The sequence below is a fragment of the Piliocolobus tephrosceles genome, chromosome 6 (genome assembly GCF_002776525.5).
Source record: "Piliocolobus tephrosceles isolate RC106 chromosome 6, ASM277652v3, whole genome shotgun sequence".
Taxonomy (NCBI): domain Eukaryota; kingdom Metazoa; phylum Chordata; class Mammalia; order Primates; family Cercopithecidae; genus Piliocolobus; species Piliocolobus tephrosceles.
The window spans coordinates 35,592,784-35,613,407 of record NC_045439.1 but is presented as its reverse complement, the minus strand read 5'-3'; the positions used below and the strand labels follow the sequence as shown (position 1 = coordinate 35,613,407).

Sequence of the window (20,624 nt, the reverse complement as noted above, 5' to 3'; positions counted from 1 at the left end):
GTTGCCGATGACTTGCATGTATTATATTACTTTAGTCTCTTTTCAGCTGGGTGATGTGGCATAAATTTTGACTGTTACCTCCCTAAGCAGAGCATTCTATTGTAGCTAAAAATATAAATATTAATACAAATGTAGGTTATGGAGTGACATAAACAGATTTTTAAAAGATATATACAGATTTTTAAAAAAGATAGTATCTATTATTTTTAATTATTCTATTTATATTAAAGTATTTATGTAGCAGACATTTGCAGAAATATGGGTAGGCTCAAGTTCCAGTAGCTCCCTTGTAAACCAGTTGCCTTTAGGGAAAATGCACTGTGAATTTGTTACACAGGTTCCCAGCTGGCCCTCTAAAATTAGTTTGACCTTGTGTAGTTAGTTCAATAGAATTATTATGTTTTGGTTTGTTTTTTTTCCTATGGGAAAGTATACCTGAATCTCAACATTGAGAGTACTTTTCTCCTTTTCCTCTGCAGCTCCATCCTCTGAAAGGAGACTTCTAACTGGAATGCTTTACCTCAATCCCCAAAGGATACTGTGGCAAGAGGGCTAAATCCCTGGAGCCATGGCCGTTGATATCAGGGCCTTTTCTTTGTCCTTTAGGGGCAGCTTGTATATGGAAAACTGTAAGCCTTATTAAAAACATTCATATTCTTTCTGACTCCTCTTAATTAACATTTTCTAAATTTATAGGCAATATTTGAATACTAAGCCCTTCTTTCTCCCTGCTCTCCAACATTCTCTCCATCCACCAAAAATGAAAGGTGGGACAGCTATGGAACTGAATTGCAAACACTGCAGGAATTAACTTGCCCATTTTCTCTGGGAAAAAGCCAAAGGGGGATTTTCTGTCATTGTGAATAAGTGGAGGTGTTCCCAACTCCCTACTCCTTCAGGTGTACCAGTAGAAAAGCTAAAACTTGAGGACAATTGGCCATCTTAGAGCTTTACAAAAAAACGGTTAATTCTTTTTCCCCTTAGTACTTTGCCCACAATGTAAACAGCCATAGGATGGACTGATTTTTAGGCAGACAGTAGAAGCTAGCACTCCTATTGTTACAAATGTTTAGTTTTCATCTCCTGAAAGAGTGTTAAGAAAAGTTAGTCCAGACATATTGATGGATGGAACTTACAATTTAGGATAGGATTAGTGTGCATGTGTGTGCGTGTGTGTGTGCTTTCCCCATGTCTAGGGCATAAGGCATACTGCTTTCAAATTCTGCTAATTTTTGTCTTTATCTGCCAGATTTTTTTGATATTATTTAATTTTTAGTTCCTTTTCTAGAAGATATTATTAGCAGAACAGACAGAACTTTAAAGCCAAAAAAAAAAAAAGTTTAAGTTCAGTTTTTCTCAATAAATATGCTAGTGATTGTTTCTGCCATAGCTCACTAGGAGCACCGTTTTCTTACCGTGGTAGTTGGGAACATTCAGCGATCTCAAACCGCACAAAGAGTAACATGGATTTAAGAATAATCTAGGGCCAGGCACAGTGGCTCACACCTATAATCTCAGCACTTTGGGAGGCCAAGGCGGGCAGATCACTTGAGGTCGGGAGTTCCAGACCAGCCTGACCAACATGGAGAAACCCTGTCTCTACTAAACATACAAAATTAGCTGGGTGTGGTGGCGCATGCCTGTAATCCCCGCTACTCCGGAGGCTGAGGAAGGAGAATCGCTTGAACCTGGGAGGCGGAGGTTGAGGTGAGCCGAGATCGCACCATTGCACTCCAGCCTGGGCAACAAGAGCGAAACTCTGTCTCAAAAACAAAAGCAAAGAAACAAAAACAAAAAGAATAATCGAATAATCTAAATAAATTTAGTGTTTTAAATTTGGAAGCAAAACTTACTCAACTTTTTCTAATGGCTGGATGTGAAACTATAGTATAAGGCAGCAAAGTACAGCTTCCGGGGAGGGACAATTGTATTTATTTGTTATACATTTATAGCTAAACGTTTTGAGGAAAAACATCTAGTATAAGGAGATGTGAAGAAATGTCAACTTTTGGGTATCTTTGTGTTTTGAAAGGGTGCTCTAGATGGTTTTATTTTTACTTTCTATGATTTTTCTTACAATTAATCTACCTTTTTAGAGAGACCGTAAGACACAGGCTTCATGTTTGAATCTATTTTTAAATTTTTCTTTTATTGTGTTGACAGACTTTGTTGCTAGTCCCTAGTCAGTTATCTTTTATGTCAAATAGTGACATGTCTATTGAAGTTTTTATTATTTTTCTAGGGATTTTTATGGAACCAATTGCATTTTTTACAATAATCCTAAACCATTGTTTTCTAGTGTAAACTGACATTTTCTGACTGAGGGGGAAGACACCAAAAAACTTAAAGGTATAATCCAAAATTGTAAAACTACTTAAAAAAATAATTATAATTATTTTGCTTGGAGAGCAAGCTAGAGGAGCTGTTTTCAGAATTTTGTTACTTTTGTTACTAAATGCCACGTTGAATGTGCCTTGATTTCATACATTATGAAAGAGCAATTACTGGCCTATGTTTACTAGCAGCTAGTTTGCTTTACTGTTGGAAGAAACTGGTGGTGTTGGCAGTGATAGTTTTGTAGTTGGCATGTATGAAGGAGAAGAGCTTGATGACCTTTTGTTCGGGTTGTTGGTTAGAGAAGAAGAGAATTTTTCATTTAGAGTAGAGATCAGCAAGCTATGGCCCATGGAGGTTTTTGTATGCCCCATTAGCTAATAATTATTTTTACATTTTTAATGCTTGAAAAAAAATTCAAAAGAAGTAGTATTTTGTGATGTGTGAGAATTATATGAAATTTGGATTTGTGTCTATAAATAAGGTTTTATTGGAACATAGCATGTTCATTTGTTTATGTATCTATGGCTTCTTTTACGCTGTAACAGTAGAGTTGAGTAGTTACAACAGATCATCTACAAACCGAAGTATATGTTGTTTGGCCCTAAGAGAAAAGTTTGCTGACTCCTGACTGTGTAGCCAAACTGCTCTCTAATGTCTGGTTTTGTGCTTTAGCTTCCCTATCTTGAAAATGGGAAGAATAATAGAGCCATGAGGTGATTGCGAGGGCTAAGTGAGTTAGTATACTTAAAGCACTTAAAAATGTACCTTGCACATCATAATCCCTAAGTATTAGAAGTTAGCTGACATTAAGTGTTAGATTTAATTGATAATCACTTTGTAACATAGACTGGAAAAGATGCATTGAAATTCATTCTGATGGAGAACAACACGTATATTAAGGAAGCAGTCTTTGGCCACAGTATGCTTCCAGATCTTGAGCCAGTGGTGAAGGAGATAATGAAAGTTATTAATCCAAAACAAAGCCTTTACATTGCCGCACAAGGAAAGGTGTATGTATAAAAGATTGCATTTTTACCATGCAAAGTGGTAGCCATAGGGGAAAATTACTCACTTGCATTTTTAAATGAAATAATAAGGTTACCTAATGACTGTGAAAATTCTGGTATGACCATTTCTGTGATGGCAAGTGGCGTTTTCAAGAGTCCTATCAGAAATGTATTGGGCATCTTGAATAGCTTGAACCTGTCACTCCTGGATGAAATTGCACAATTTTTAGTGTTAAGGATAAGCTGTCAGAATTTAAGAACACTAAACTGTGGGATAAATGGCTTGGTTTCCTAGCTTGTTTCTCAACATTTTGTTTTCTTTCCTTACTGGAGAGAAAACAAAGTGAAATATTTATCCATCTAGCTTAAAAAAAATTGTGGTAAAAAACACATAATATAAAATTTATTATCTTAACCATTAAAAAAATATATTTTTTTCAGAGACAGGATCTCACTCTGTTGCCTAGACTAGATTTGAACTCCTGGGCTCAACTGATCCTCCCTGCTCAGCCTCCTGTGAATAGCTGGGATTACAGTCATAACCACTGGGTATAGACATTTTAACCATTTTTAAGTGTACTCTCCAGTAGTGTCAGTGTTAAGAATATTCACATTGAAATTACTCAAGTCTTTAGGAAGTTCCAAACTTTCCCAGATCTTCTTGCTTGCCTTGGACTTGAAAAAATAAAACATTAAAGTAGTCAAATTTATAGAAACACAAAGTAGATGGTAGTTGCCAGGGGATGGGGAAAGGAAGTTGTTGTTTAATAGAGGGTTTCAGTTTTGTAAAATGAAAACGTTCTGCAGATAGGTTGCATGACAATGTGAATCACAATTACAGGAAGGGTTTATGGTCTATTTTGATCTGCTGGTAATATTGTCAGCTGCTCTAGAATCAGGTGAGAGTCCAGTGAAGTAATCCAAGTAGAGTAGAGAATAAGTTTAAGTCACCAGACAGACCAGTGTGTGTCTATGCACTTTTACCCCCTTTGGGAAAGGTTAAACTGTTACAGCACAGCTGTCCTTTGTCACCCAGAAACCTCAAGAATAATTACTGACAGGGCTTATGCATTTAAATCAGACAGTGGAAAATAAATGGTAACTTTTGTAATTTGAATAGAAAATGCAAGTATTGTTCATCAGCTACTGGTTTCCAGTATGTAATGGTCACCTAAATTTTTATTTTGTTCTAAGTCTTTTCACTATTCAGTGCTCTTAAAAAAGAAATTCTGAGCTGGGCACAGTGTCTCACGTCTGTAATCCCAGCACTTTGCAAGGCTGAGGTTGGAGAATCACTTGAGGCCAAGAGTTTAAGACCAGTCTGGGCAACATAGTGAGACACTGTCCCTATTTTTAAAAGGAAGTTCTACACTTAATATGTACATCTTGCACATTTCGGTGTGTTTTTGACACCCAGTTGGCCGCTGCTGTTAGCAGTATAATAGTTGGGGGAGAGAGTTTATTTAGATCTGTTTTAAGCATCCATAATCTTGACTCTTTTTGTAGAGGCAGATCCTGTAGACCATTCAGTGTTAAGTACTCTGTTTTATCTTTTCCCATGTGGCAGAGCCATTAATATTTTCAATGAATCTGTCTAACACTGAGTAATAATGTCGGAGTTGTTGCCTTTCTATCCACTTAATTAATATGAATCATTTTTATCTTAATGTGGACTACAGTGAATTACAATGGAACTCTTATTTTTCAACATTTTACATTTGAAAATGGAATTGGCAATGTGGTATATAGCAAAATGGGCACTGAAATAGGCGTAAGAAACCTCGTATAATATTGATATCAAGATGGATGATCTTGGCTAAATCATTCAAATTCCTGTCTGGAAATGAGAGTATTGAACTAAATAATTTCCAGGAATTCTGTTTTTTATGACAAATATTTCAGATGGAAGCCAGGGTCACACAGTTTTTGTAAATTCTCTGAAATGTGTATGTGTTTATATGTATCAAAGCAGTTTGTGCTGTGTGTTTGAGAGTGGCCATTTTGCTCAGAAAAGATTATTCAGAGTACTTTTTCATAATGAATATTAGATTTGTAAAGCTATAAGTTAACTGGAATTGTATTTTTTATTATACTTTAAGTTCTAGGGTACGTGTACACAAGGTGCAGGTTTGTTACATATGTATACATGTGCCATGTTGGTGTGCTGTACCCATTAACTCGCCACTTAGGTATATCTCCTAATGCTATCCCTCCCCCCTTCCCCTACCTGATGACAGGCCCCAGTGTGTGATGTTCCCTGCCCTGTTGTCCAAGTGATCTCATTGTTCAGTTCCCACCTATGAGTGAGAACATGTGGTATTTGGTTTTCTGTCCTTGCGACAGTTTTCTCAGAATGATGATTTCCAGCTTCATCCATGTCCCAACAAATGACATGAACTCATCCTTTTTTATGGCTGCATAGTATTCCATGGTGTATATGTGCCACATTTTCTTTATCCAGTCTATCATTGATGGACATTTGGGTTGGTTCCAAGTATTTGCTATTATGAATAGTGCTGCAATAAACATATGTGTGCATGTGTCTTTATAGCACCATGACTTATAATCCTTTGGGTATATACCCAGTAATGGGATGGCTGGATCAAATGGTATTTCTAGTTCTAGGTCCTTGAGGAATCACCACACTGTCTTCCACAATGGTCAAACTAGGTTATAGTCCCACCAACAGTGTAAAAGTGTTCCTGTTTCTCCATATGCTCTCCAGCACCTGTTGTTTCCTGACTTTTTAATGCCAGCACCTGTTGTTTCCTGACTTTTTAATGATCACCATTCTAACTGGTGTGAGATGACATTTCATTGTGGTTTTGATTTGCATTTCTCTGATGGCCAGTGATGATGAGCATTTTTTCATGTGTCTGTTGGCTGCATAAATATCTTCTTTTGAGAAGTGTCTGTTCATATCCTTTGCCCACTTTTTGATGGGGTTGATTTTTTCTTGTAAATTTGTTTAAGTTCTTTGTAGATTCTGGATATTAGCCCTGTATCAGATGGGTAGATTGTAAAAATTTTCTCCCATTCTGTAGGTTGCGTGTTCACTCTGATGGTAGTTTCTTTTGCCATGCAGAAGCTCTTTAGTTTAATTAGGTCCCATTTGTCAATTTTGGTGTTTGTTGCCATTGCTTTTGGTGTTTTAGTCATGAAGTCCTTGCCCATGCCTATGTCCTGAATGGTATTGCCTAGGTTTCTTTTAGGGTTTTTATGGTTTTAGGTCTAACATTTAAATCTTTAATCCATCTTGAATTAATTTTTGTATAAGGTGTAAGGAAGGGATCCAGTTTCACCTTTCTACATATGGCTAGCCGGTTTTCCCAGCACCATTTATTAGATAGGGAATCCTTTCCCCATTTCTTGTTTTTGTCAGGTTTGTCAAAGATCAGATGGTTGTAGATGTGTGGTATTATTTCTGAGGGCTCTGTTCTGTTCCATTGGTCTATATCTCTGTTTTGGTACCAGTACCATGCTGTAGTGGTTACTGTAGCCTTGTAATATAGTTTGAAGTCAGGTACTGTGATGCCTCCAGCTTTGTTCTTTTGGCTTAGGATTGTCTTGGCAATGCGGGTTCTTTTTTGGTTCCACATGAACGTTGTAGTTTTTTCCAATTTGGTGAAGAAAGTCATTGGTAGCTTGATGGGGATGGCATTGAATCTATAAATTACTTTGGGCAGTATGGCCATTTTCATGATATTGATTCCTCCTATCCATGAACATGGAATGTTCTTCCATTTGTTTGTGTCCTCTTTTATTTCGTTGAGCAGTGGTTTGTAGTTCTCCTTGAAGAGGTCCTTCACATCCCTTGTAAGTTGGATTCTTAGGTATTTTATTCTCTTTGAAGCAATTGCGAATGGGAGTTCACTAATGATTTGGCTCTCTGTCTGTTATTGGTGTATAGGAATGCTTGTGATTTTTGCACATTGATTTTGTATCCTGAGACTTTGCTGAAGCTGCTTATCAGCTTAAGGAGATTTGGGGCTGAGACGATGGGGTTTTCTAAATGTGCAATCATGTCATCTGTGAACAGGGACAATCTGACTTCCTCTCTTCCTAGTTGAATATCCTTTATTTCTTTCTCCTGCCTGATTGCCCTGGCCGGAACTTCCAACACTGTGTTGAATAGGAGTGGTAAGAGAGGGCATCCCTGTCTTGTGCCAGTTTTCAAAGGGAATGCTTCCAGTTTTTGCTCATTCAGTATGACGTTGGCTGTGGATTTGTCATAAATAGCTCTTATTATTTTGAGATACGTTCCATCAATACCGAATTTATTGAGAGATTTTAGCATGAAGGGCTGTTGAATTCTTCCAAAGGCCTTTTCTGCATTTATTGAGATAATCATGTGGTTTTTGTCTTTGGTTCTGTTTATATGATGGATTACGTTTATTGATTCGTGTATGTTGAACCAGCCTTGCATCCCAGAGGTGAAGCCAACTTGATGGTGGTGGATAAGCTTTTTGATGTGCTGCTGAATTTGGTTTGCCAGTATTTTATGGAGGATTTTTGCATCGATGTTCATCAGGGATATTGTTCTAAAATTCTCTTTTTTTGTTGTGTCTCTGCCAGGCTTTGGTATCAGGTTGATGCTGGCCTCATAAAATGAGATAGGGAGGATTCCCTCTTTTTTTATTGTTTGGAATAGTTTCAGGAGGAATAGTGCCAGCTCCTCTTTGTACCTCGGGTAGAATTTGGCTGTGAATCCGTCTGGTCCTGGACTTTTTTTGGTTGGTAGGTTATTAATTATTGCCTCAATTTCAGAGCCTGTTATTGGTCTATTCAGGGATTCAGCTTCTTCCTGGTTTAGTCTTGGGAGGGTATATGTGTCCAGGAATTCATCCATTTCTTCTAGATTTTCTAGTTTATTTGCATAGAGGTGTTTATACTATTCTCTGATGGTAGTTTGTATCTCTGTGAGATTAGTGGTGATATCCCCTTTATCATTTTTTATTGCATCTATTTGATTCTTCTCTCTTTTCTTCTTAGTCTTGCTAGCAGTCTATCAATTTTGTTGATCTTTTCAAAAAACCAGCTCCTGGATTCATTGATTTTTTGAAAGGTTTTTTGTGTCTCTCTAGCTCCTTCAGTTCTGCTCTGATCTTAGTTATTTCTTGCCTTCTGCTAGCTTTGGAATGTGTTTGCTCTTGCTTCTCTAGTTCTTTTAATTGTGATGTTAGGGTGTCGATTTTAGATCTTTCCTGCTTTCTCTTGTGGACATTTAGTGCTATAAATTTCCCTCTACACACTGCTTTAAATGTGTCCCAGAGATTCTGGCATGTTGTTATCATTGTTCTCACTGGTTTCAAAGAACATGTTTATTTCTACCTTCATTTTGTTATATACCCAGTAGTCATTCAGGAGCAGGTTGTTCAGTTTCCATGTAGTTGTGCGGTTTTGAGTGAGTTTGTTAATCCTGAGTTCTAGTTTGATTGCATTGTGATCTGAGAGACAGTTTGTTATAATTTCTGTTCTTTTACATTTGCTGCGGAGTGCTTTACTTCCAACTATGTTGTCAATTTTGGGATAAGTGCGATGTGGTGCTGAGAAGAATGTATATTCTGTTGAGTTGGGGTGGAGAGTTCTGTAGATGTCTATTAGGTCTGATTAATGCAGAGCTGAGTTCAATTCCTGGATATCCTTGTTGACTTTCTCTCTCATTCATCTGTCTAATGTTGACAGGGGGGTGTTGAAGTCTCCCATTATTATTGTGTGGGAGTCTAAGTCTCTTTGTAGGTCTCTAAGGACTTGCTTTATGAATCTGGGTGCTCCTGTATTGGGTGCATATATATTTAGGATAGCTAGCTCTTCTTGTTGAATTGATCCCTTTACCATTATGTAATGGCCTTCTTTGTCTGTTTTGAACTTTGTTGGTTTAAAGTCTGTTTTTATCAGAGACTAGGATTGCAACCCCTCCTTTTTTTTTTTGTTTTCCATTTGTTTAGTAGATCTTCCTCCATCCCTTTATTTTGAGCCTGTATGTGTCTCTCTGCATGTGAGATGGGTCTCCTGAATACAGCACACTGATGGTTCTTGCCACTTTATCCAATTTGCCAGTCTGTGTCTTTTAATTGGAGCATTTAGCCCATTTACCTTTAAGGTTAATATTGTTATGTGTGAATTTGATCCTGTCATTATGATGCTAGTTGGTTATTTTGCCTGTTAGTTGATGCAGTTTCTTCGTAGAATTGACAGTCTTTACAATTTGGCGTGTTTTTGCAGTGGCTGGTACCAGTTGTTCCTTTCCATGTTTAGTGCTTCATTCAGGAGCTCTTGTAGGGCAGGCCTGGTGGTGACAAAATCTCTCAGCATTTGCTTGTCTGTGTTTTATTTCTCCTTCACTTATGGAGCTTAGTTTGGCTGGATATGCAATTCTGGGTTTAAAATTCTTTAAGAATGTTGAATATTGGTCTCCACTCTTTTCTGGCTTGTAGAGTTTCTGCAGAGAAATCCATTGTTAATCTGATGGGGCTTCCCTTTGTGGGTAACCCGACCTTTCTCTCTGGCTTCCCTTAACATTTTTTCCTTCATTTCAACTTTGGTGAATCTGACAATTATGTGTCTCGGAGTTGCTCTTCTCAAGGAGTATCTTTGTGGCATTCTCTGTATTTCCTGAATTTGAATGCTGGCCGGCCTTGCTAGGTTGGGGAAGTTCTCCTGGATAATATCCTGAAGAGTGTGTTCCAACTTGATTCGATTGTCCCCATCACTTTCAGGTTCACCAGTCAGACGTAGATTTGGTCTTTTGACATAGTCCCATATTTCTTGGAGGCTTTGTTCGTTTCTTTTTACTCTTTTTTCTGTAAACTTCTCTTCTTGGTTCTTTTCATTCATTTGATCTTCAGTCACTGATACCCTTTCTTCCACTTGATGGAATCGGCTACTGAAGCTTGTGCATGTGTCACATAGTTCTTGTGCCATGATTTTCAGCTCCCTCAGGTCTTTTAAGGTCTTCTCTACACTTTATTCTAGTTAGCCATTTGTCTAATCTTTTTTCAAGGTTTTTAGCTTCTTTGTGATGGGTTCAAACATCCTCCTTTTGCTGGAAGAAGTTTGTTATTACCAATCATCTGAAGCCTTCTTCTCTCAGCTCGTCAAAGTCATTCTCCATCCAGCTTTATTCTGTTGTTGACGAGGAGCTAGGTTCCTTTGGAGGAGAAGAGGAACTCTGATTTTTAGGATTTTGAGCTTTTCTGCTCTGCTTTCTTCCTATCTTTGTGGCTTTATCTACCTTTGGTCTTGGATGATGGTGACGTACAGATGGGATTTTGGTGTGGATATCCTTTCTGTTTGTTGGTTTGCCTTTTAACAGTCAGGACCCTCAGCTGCAGGTCTGTTGGCGTTTGCTGGAGGTCCACTCTAGACCCTGTTTGCCTGAGTGTCACCAGCGGAGGCTGCAGAACAGCAAATATTGCAGAACGGTAATTGTTGCTGCCTGATTGTTCCTCTGGAAGCTTCGTCTCAGAGGGGCACCTGGCTGTATGAGGTGTCAGTCGGTCCATACTGGGAGGTGTCTGCCAGTTAGGCTACTCAGGGGTCAGGGACCCACTTGAGGCGGCAGTCTTTCTGTTCTCATATCTCAAACTCCATTTTGGAAGAACCACTACTCTTCAAAGCTGTCAGACAGAGATGTTTAAGTCTGCAGAAATTTCTGCTGCCTTTTGTTCCACTATGCCCTGCCCCCAGAGGTGGAGTCTACAGATGTAGGCAGGCCTTCTTGAGCTATGGTGGGCTCCACCAAGTTCAAGCTTCCCGGCTGCTTTGTTTACCTACTCAAGCCTCAGCAATGGCGGACGCCCCTCCCCCAGCCTCACTACCACCTTGCAGTTCAATCTCAGACTGCTGTGCTAACAGTGAGCAAGGCTCTGTGGGTGTCCAAACCTCTGAACCAGGTGTGGGATATAATCTCCTGGTGTGCCGTTTGCTAAGACCGTTGGAAAAGCTCAGTACTAGGGTGAGAGTGTCCCAATTTTCCAGGTACCATCTGTCACGGCTTCCCTTGGCTAGGAAAGGGAATTCTCTGACCCCTTGCGCTTCCCAGGTGAGGCAATGCCCTGCCCTGCTTGGGCTCACATTCCGTGAGCTGCACCCACTGTCCGACAAGCCCCAGTGAGATGAACTCGGTAACTCTGTTGGAAATGCAGAAATCACCCATCTTCTGCATCACTCATGCTGGGAGCTGTAGGCTGGAGCTGTTCCTATTCAGCCATCTTAAAACTAAGAATTTTAAACTCAACTCTTTACAGATCTAACATATTTTAAAAATAACTTAAAAAGTCTTTTTCAAATAACTCAAGACCTCATCAAATTGAATTTGTAAATTTATTATTCATTTTTAAGGATTTAAATTATCTGACAAATGTTTGCGAGTTGAGAGGCTATAGAAAAAACAAACTCTATCTCCTAGTATACTATCACAGCACAGAACACTTCTGATAGCAGATGTGTGGGGGTGTCCCTGCACATCAAGCAGTCAACCAATTTCTGCAGCAGGTGCTTCAGCAGACGCCAGCTGGGTATCCTCCAACTCAATTCAATTCTGACACTGTCTACCTGGAGAGATTATTAATACAAAGGATACAAATGAAAAGTAGCATGAGGCAAGGCATGTGGGAAGGGCCCTGGAGCTTCCATGCTGTCTCTGGGCATGCCATCCTCCAGCATCCTCTGTGTGTTAGGTATCATGAAGCTCCTGAATCCAAGCCTTTTGGGTTTTTATAGAAGCTTCATTATGTAGTCATGATTGATTATATCATTTGGTGATTGATATGGTTTGGTTTTGTGTCCCCACCCAAATCTCACGTTGAATTGTGGTAATCCCCACATATCAACTGCAGGACCAGGTGGAGATAATTGAATCATGGGGGTGGTTTTCCCCATGCTGTTCTTAAGATAGTGAGTGAGTTCTCACCAGATCTGATGGTTTTATAAGTGGCTTCCCCCTTCACTGGGTACTCATTTCACTCTCCTGCTGCCTGTGAAGAGGTGCCTTTCGCCATGATTGTTAAGTTTCCTGAAGCCTCCCCATTCATACAGAATTGTGAGTCAGTTAAACCTCTTTTCCTTATAAATTACCCAGTCTCAGGTGTTTCTTCATAGCAGCATGAGAATGGATTAATACACTAAATTGGTACTGGCTAATGGGGCACTGCTGTAAAGATACTCAAAAATGTGGAAGTGACTTTGGAACTGGGTAACAAGCAAAGGTTGGAACAGTTTGGAGTGCTCAGAAGAAGACAGGAAGATGTGGGAAAGTTTGGAACTTCCTAGATGCTTGTTGAATGGCTTTGACGAAAATACTGATGGTGATATGGACAATAAAGTCTAGGCTGAGGTGGTCTTAGATGGACATGTGGAACTTATTAGGTACTGGAATAAAGGTGACTCTTGCTATGCTTTATTAGCAAGGAGACTGGTGGCATTTTGCTCCTGTCCTAGAGATCTGTGGAAATTTGAACTTGAGAGAAATGATGTAGGGTATCTGGTGGAAAAAGTTTCTAAGCAGCAAAGCAGTCAAGAGGTGACAGAGCATAAAGGTTTGGAAAATTTACAGCCTGATGATGCAATAGAAAACACAACCCCATTTTCTGGGGAGGAATTCAAGAGGGCTGCATAAATTTGCATAAGCAACGAGGAGCCAAATGTTAATCACCAAGACAATGGGGAAAATGTCTCCAGTGCATGTCAGAAATCTTCATGGCAGCCCCTCCCATCATGAGTTCAGAGGCCTAGGAGGAAAAAATGATTTCTTGGGTGAGGCCCAGGGACTTGCTGCTTTGCGCAGCCTCTGGACTTGGTACCCTGCATCCCAGCTATGGTTAAAAGGGGCCAGTGTACAGCTCAGGCTGTTGCTTCAGAGGGTGTAAGCATCAAGCTTTGGTGCCTTACATGTGGTGTTAGGCCTGTGGGTGCACAGAAGCTAAGAATTGAGGTTTGGGAATCTTTGCCTAGGTTTCAGAGGATGTATGGAAATGCCCAGATGTCCAGGCAGAAGTCTGCTGCAGTGGTGGAGCCCCCATGGAAAACCTCTGCTAAGGCACTGTGGAAAGGAAATGTGGGGTTGGACCTCCACCCCCATACAGAGTCCCCTTTGGGCACTGCTTACCAGAGCTGTGAGAAGAGGGTCACTGTCCTCCATTCCCCAGAATGGTAGATCCAACAGCTTGCATCATGTGCCTGGAAAAGCCACAGACAGTCAATGCCAGCCCATGAGCCAGCCAGGAGGGGAGCTGTACCCTGCAGAGCCACAGGGATAGAGCTGTCCAAGGCCATGGGAGCCCATGTCTTACATCAGTGACCTGGATGTGAGACGTGGAGTCAAAGGAGATCATTTCAGAGCTTTGAGATTTGACTTCCCTGCTGGATTTTGGACTTGTATGGGGCCTGTAGTCCCTTTCTTTTGGCCAATGTTTCCCATTTGGAATGAGTGTATTTACCCAGTGCCTGTACCTCATTGTATCTAGGAAGTAACTAACTTGCTTTTGACTTTACAGACTCATAGGTGGAAGGGACTTGCCTTGTCTCAGATGAGACTTTGGACTTGGACTTTTGAGTTAATGCTGGAATGAGTTAAGACTTTGGGGGACTGTTGGAAGCACATGATTGTGTTTTGAAATGTGAGGATGTGAGATTTGGGAGGGGCCAGGGTGAAATGATGTGCTTGGCTCTGTGTCCCCACCCAAATCTCACCTTGAATTGTGATAATCCCCATGTGTCTAGGGTAGGACCTGGTGGAGGTAATTGAATCATGGGGGCATTTCTCCCATTCAGTTCTCCTGATAATCAGTGAGTTCTCGTGAGATCTGATGGTTTTATAAGGGGCTTCCCCCTTCACTTAGTATTCACTTCTCTCTCCTGCTGCCCTGTGAAGAGGTGCCTTCTGCCGTGATTGTAAGTTTCCTGAGGCCTTCCCAGCCATGTGGAACTGTGAGTCAGTGAAACCTCTTTTCTTTACAAATTACCCAGTCTTGGGTGTTTCTTCATAGCAGCATGAGAGTGGACTAATACAGTGATCAACTCATCCTACAGCCCCTCTTCCCTCCCTGGAGGTTGAGAGTTGGGACTTCAGTCCAACCCTCTAATCAGGAGGTTGGTTCCCCTGGAAACCAGCTCTGGCTCCTGAGGCTATCCAGGAGCCCCCAGGCACCAGTCAAGCTAATAGTGAACAAAAAGACACTTACCAGTTTGGAGATTCCAAGGATTTTAAGAGTTTATGCCAGAAAATGGGGATGAAGACTAAATACATATTTCACAATATCATACAAGTACTCAACTCTTCCAAATCTGATATTTATGGATTTTGTAAACTTCTAAATATATTTCCCAACTTAAAATTATAAGCCCAAATAAGTTATTCAGTAACATTTTAAATTGGAATCACAAGTTTACTTTTTTAGATACATTAATATGCAGGACTTCTTAATCCAAGGATTTAAAAATGCCAAATATTTAATATGTACCTATTATGCCCACACTCAACACAAAAGTATTACTTTGTGGACTTTATGTTTTTCCCTCCTAATTTCACCCACACTCTTTCCCTCTCAAAAACTTTTTTTTTTTTTTTTTTAAAGACACTTTGATCATATCTGTATTCTAAACCTGCCTGGCTCATCAAGACCGTTTTATTTTTGTCTCAAGTGATTTGAAGTTACTCTTCTCCTTCTCCTTCTTTTGTTTTTTCTGAAATGGAGTCGCAGGCTGGAGTGCAGTGGCATGATCTTGGCTCACTAGAACCTCCACCTCCCACGTTTAAGTGATTCTCCTGCCTCAGCCTCCTGAGTAGCTGGGATTACAGGTGCTTGCCACCATGCCTGGCTAGAGGTTACTCTTTTAAAGTCAATTTGGGGTCATGTTCTCAGATAACTGAGATTGAATCTTGTGAAAACATGTGGGGTCTAGAGCTATAGATGTCTGGTGATTTTTCTCATGAAATTGGGGTAAGCTAAGCCTAGTTGTATTACCTCTGCCAACAGTGACTCTAGGCCTTGCCTTTCCAGTGAGCTGGTCTCCAGGCCTGCCACCCATGGACTCACGTTCCCCATCACTGAATCCTCCTGTGTGATGGGCCTTCAGCCCCCCACCCAGGATGTTTGGCTGACTTATTTCAGTTAATCTGTTACTTGTGATTCTGTTCTGTGGTCTTTTATTCTTTTTGTTTGGCAGGCTACAATTTTTAAGTATTTTAAATGTTTAACTATTTAAAAATAAAACCCACCTGGATTTTGCATGTCTTCTGTATCTTACCCAGTTTTACAGTCACAGTTCTAAGGCCATTCTCATGAGAGTTTTAACTTCCAATTTTTGGGAATACAAAGAATGTATCCTAAAAAATGGTCCATAAACACAGAGTCCATAAGCAGGCATTATATATGAATCACAACCTTGATTTATTCACATATGCTGTAATGTGATACCTTTGTTCTCCAAGTGTATGATAAGGCTTTTGGCATGGACTGTATACCCATGCTGTCCAGTGGAAATGTAATGCAGGCAAGCCATATATGTAATTTAACATTTTCTAGTAGCCACATTAAGTAAAAAGAAACACATGAAATTAATTTTAATAATGTTTTATTTGACCAGTATAATCTCAGTATTATTTCAACATGTAGTCAACATAAAAATTGAGATATTTTACATTCTTTTTTTTATATTGAATCTTTGAAATGCAGTGTTTATTCTCACTTTGCATCTCAGTTCAAACTAGCCATATCTCAAGTACTCAGTAGTCACACGTAGCTAGTGTCTTCTCACTGCATTGGGCAGTGAAATTGTATCAGTACTTTTGCAGCTTAGTGCTAGTAACATAGTTGTTGCTTTGTGTGTAAATGTGTTTATTATTTCAGATACAGATTTCTCTAATTGAATACAATAGAAAATATTTTAAAATGTATTTCCTTATTTTCCTTCTCTTAAAGGCCCTTCCTTCTTCCATGATTATAGTAGCAGTTTATTGTCCTGTGATAGCTGCTGTTTTCATTGTTCTGAAGATGGTCAACTATCGACTACACAGAGCACTTGATGCTGGAGAAGTTGTAGATAGGACTGCAAATGAGTTCACAGATCAGCGAACCAAAGCTGAACAAGGCAACTGTTCAACCAGGAGAAAAGACAGCAATGGACCGAGGTAAGGAAACCTTTATCATTCAGATTGTAATGATTTAGATCATGTTATCTGTATAATGATGTGATTATTATGTTGTACTTGTTTTCTTTATATAGTTTTAAGGCAGTGTTAGATCTTACCACTGTAGATACAATGACGGGTACATATTTTAATATTAGAAGAGAGCTAAGCTAACTGGTGTGTTCAGGGGATTAAAGCAATTTTCTTGGCCTTATTACTCGACAGGTTAGAACAATACACTACCGTATGATAGTTACTTATGCTAAAGATCAAAACCAACAGCCTAAAGAAATTATTGAGCGTGGCTTATAAATGTGTGTATGTGTATGTGTATGTGTGTATGTGTATATATATATAAGCAAATTGTGATATTTTACTTGACATTTGTAAGTTGTATACTTAATGTATTGTACATTTCTTTCAATTGTATATTCTTACCTTAGAAACTTAGCTGTTAGTCAAAAGTTTGTGACCTTGCAGAAAATCATAGGTACCCCCTGGTATAACTCTTGGAAAAGTTTTTTTGTGAATACTTGACATACCTCAAAACAATTCTAGCAGGTAGATGCAGTTATTATCCCTGATTTACAGATGTGGAAACCAAGTTGAGAAATCTCAAATAATCTAAGCAGTTGTTTCCACTGAGCATAATATGAAATATTTCAGACATCAAGACATAAATAATACAACAAAAGGTGGGCACTCCTCTGTTAAGACAGGTGATATTTCTATATATTTTCCAAGGTATTGAAAGCCTTTGTTTATTCCTTTTCAATTACATTTTTTCCTTATTCTTAACATGAGTACCCTGTTTGTTAAACATATTTTACCCTCGTAATTTTTGTTTATCACCTTAATCACTATCTGAAATTATCTTAACATTTATTTGCATTTATGAACTTCTTGAAGGTAAGGACCTTATTTTTCTTACAAACTATTATATTCCCAGTTCCAAAATCAGTGTCTGGCAATGATAGGTACTCAGCAAATATTTGAAGTAGTGAAAACAGTTATTCTCTGATATTATGTTTAATTATGCACAGTATCTCATTATGTGGATGTATTTTATCCTATTTTTAATTATATCAATTATTTTGAAATTTAAAATTAGATAACTGTGATGTTTAAATTTTAAATGATTAAATGTTTTACCATAGTTGTTCAGAGGTCGAATTAGTAGAAATGCTATGCACATTTTTAACTTTTCCAATATGTATTGCCAAATTCTCAAGATTTTACCATTTAATGACTATGACCAGAAATTCAGCTGCCTCTTTTTTTTGCACTTTTGACAACTCTGAGTATTTAGTAATTTGAAAAACTGTGATATCTTATTGTTTAATATTTAAATAATTAAAATTATTAATATTTCCATTTTTGAATTACTAGTGAAATGGAGGCATTTTTCTTACTGCCATGTATATTTGTTATTCTGTGAATTGTATATTTTTCTATTAGTGAATTTTTTTTTTGCTATTGACTTTGGGACTTTTTTTTAACAAAGGATGTTAGCTGTTTCTTCCTCAGTTTATAGCATTTTATTTGTCAGTCTCTTTATATCCTGTAATTTATTTTTCTGTGGTCCATTTTGTATGTTTGTTATTTCTGCTTTTGATAACATGTTTTCTAAGATTTTGCTTCCCTCAAATTATATAAATATACAATAAATTAAGATCTTTGTATCTACTTTCAGTATTTTTATCATTTTACCTTTACTGTTAAATTGCTGTCAGTTTGAAAACATTTTAACTTAATTTGTTTAGGTTTGTTTGTCACAACACCATTCATTAAGTAACACATTTTTTCCCTGTAAATTTAAATGCTTTCATTTTCATGTAGTATACTGTATGTACTTATGTTAGTTTCTGAACTTAGTTTTCTGCTTCATCTTTCTGCCTTTTTTCATTTATACCATACTGTTTTTATCATAGTGACTTTATAATATGTTTAATACTTAGCGTTGTGAGTGACTCCAGTATTTTTTTTTTTTTTTGATATTATTATAATTTTTTTGGGGGGTGTTTGTTTGTTTCAACATGGAGTCTTGCTCTGTCGCCCAGACTGGAGTGCAGTGGTGCTATCTTGGCTCATTGCAACCTCCACCTCCCAGGTTCAAACCGTTCTCCTGCCTCAGCCTCCCAAGTAGCTGGGATTACAGGCATGCACCACCACACCCAGCTAATTTTTGTATTTTTAGTAGAGACAGGGTTTCGTCATGTTGGCCAGGCTGGTGCTGGACTCCTGACCTCAGGTAATCTGCCTGCCTCGGTGTCCCGAAGTGCTAGGATTACAGGCATGAACCACCATGCCTGACATTTTTTGATATTATTTTGGCTATTCTCATGCATATACTTACTTTTGTGAGAGATCTTCGTGTGTGCTCATCTTCCAGAAAATTCCATTAGAATTTTGATGACAATTCTATTAAATTTGTAGAAACTCAACTTTTAAAGTAGAGATATAGATGAGAGATTTACATTTATTTTCTTATGTTTTAATTTATCTCTTTATTCGCTTATCTTTTATGTCTTATTTCACATTTTTAAAATGGTTTATGTACATTTCCTAGGCCTATTCTATTTCTGTTAAGAAATGCATACTCTTACATTGTGGATAAGCAAACAGAATGCAGACTTTGCACTCAGTCAGCCAAAGCTGCTTAATTGTATGACATTGGAGAAGCTACTTAAGCTTTTTATGAGTTGGCTTTCTTGTCAGATTAATGAGGAAAATAATGGAACTATCTCATAGGATTATTACAGTGAATAAATGAAATAATATATATAAAGCTCTTAGAATAATTCCTGACACATGGTAACACTTGATAATTGTTCTAATTATTTCTGGATATTATATATATTTTTCATTGCTTCTGAATTGTTTTTTCCATTTTCTTTTACTTTTAAAATTTATTGTGAAATATATATTCCAAATGCTATGTTAGCAATAATCAAGTGACTACTTCATTACCTCTACCACACAGCTTAGGAAATAAAACATTATAAAAATACTATATAAGCTTCATGCCATTCCTCTCCCATTTCATTCCACTTTTCCCTTCCGGAGTAACCATAATCTCATAATCTTGAATTTTTTGTGAATAGCTCCCTTGCTTTTCTTTATTGTTACACATTCTCCGTAGATATCCCTGAATATATTTATTTATTTTTGTCTGCTTTAGGACATCCTAAGAGAATCATACTGTATGCACTTCTATATGAGAGATTTTTTTTTGCACAGTATATTATATTTTATTGACTCACCCATGGTGATGTTTGTAGCTAGAGTTTATTCATATTGACTGACATGCAGTCTGCCACTGTAAGAATAGACCACAGTCTATTTATTCATTCTTCTATTTATAGCCGTTCAGATTATTTCTAGTGTTTTTTGTCTTGCAGTACATGTGTATATCTAGTTTATATAAGCTGGTTTATAGGGCATTTTCATGTTCGGTTTTATCAGGCAATTCCAAGCTGTGTGCCAAAATGATTTTTTTTTTACCAATTTATACTCTCACCAGTAGTGTATGAAAGTCCTTATTGTTCCACATCCTCATCAGCATTTGATATTGGTAAACTTTAAAAATTTGCTGTTCACTTAGCTATTGAATTGGGGTTTAAAAAAAGAAAATTGGCTGGGCAATGTGGGTCCTGCCTGTAATCCCAGCACTTTCGGAGACAGAGATGGGAGGACAGCTTGGAACCAGGAGTTCCAGATCAGTTTGGGCAACATAGGGAGACCTTGTCTTTACAAAAAATAAAAACCAAAAATTTAGCTGGGTATGCTGGTGCGCACCTGTAGTGCCAGATACTTGGGAGGCTGAGGGAGGAGGATCAGTTGAGCCTGGGAGTTCAAGAGTTCAGTGACCTTTAATCACACCACTGCACTCCAGCCTGGGTGGCAGAGCAAGACCCTGTCTTGAAAAAATTTGCCATTCATGAAGTGTAAAAGGTGTCTCATTGTGACTTTTAGTTAACCTTTCTGATTACTAATGAGGTTAAGCATCTTATTTTTTTATATGTGGTCCGTTTAGGTTTTTCTTTTTTCCAGTGCTCATTTATGTTTTCTTTCATTTTTCTTTGGAGTTGTCTTTTTCTTAATGATTAATAGGATTTCTTTTTATATATTCGTGCTATTCTTTTATT

The 20,624-nt window shown here is 38.2% G+C and overlaps 1 protein-coding gene across 8 annotated transcripts in view; it reads left to right on the top strand.

Moving 5' to 3' along the window:
- PCNX1 (pecanex 1) overlaps positions 1-20,624 on the top strand; it is a 215,261-nt gene that overhangs the window by 23,305 nt on the left and 171,332 nt on the right. For all 8 annotated transcript variants that reach the window (XR_002724629.3, XR_002724630.2, XM_023182929.2 and 5 more), the window contains exon 2: positions 16,268-16,476. Coding sequence is in view for 6 of the 8 variants with exons in the window: in XM_023182929.2 (XP_023038697.1) it covers positions 16,268-16,476 (209 nt within the window). In the remaining 2 variants the exon portion in view is untranslated. The remainder of the gene's footprint in view (positions 1-16,267; positions 16,477-20,624) is intronic.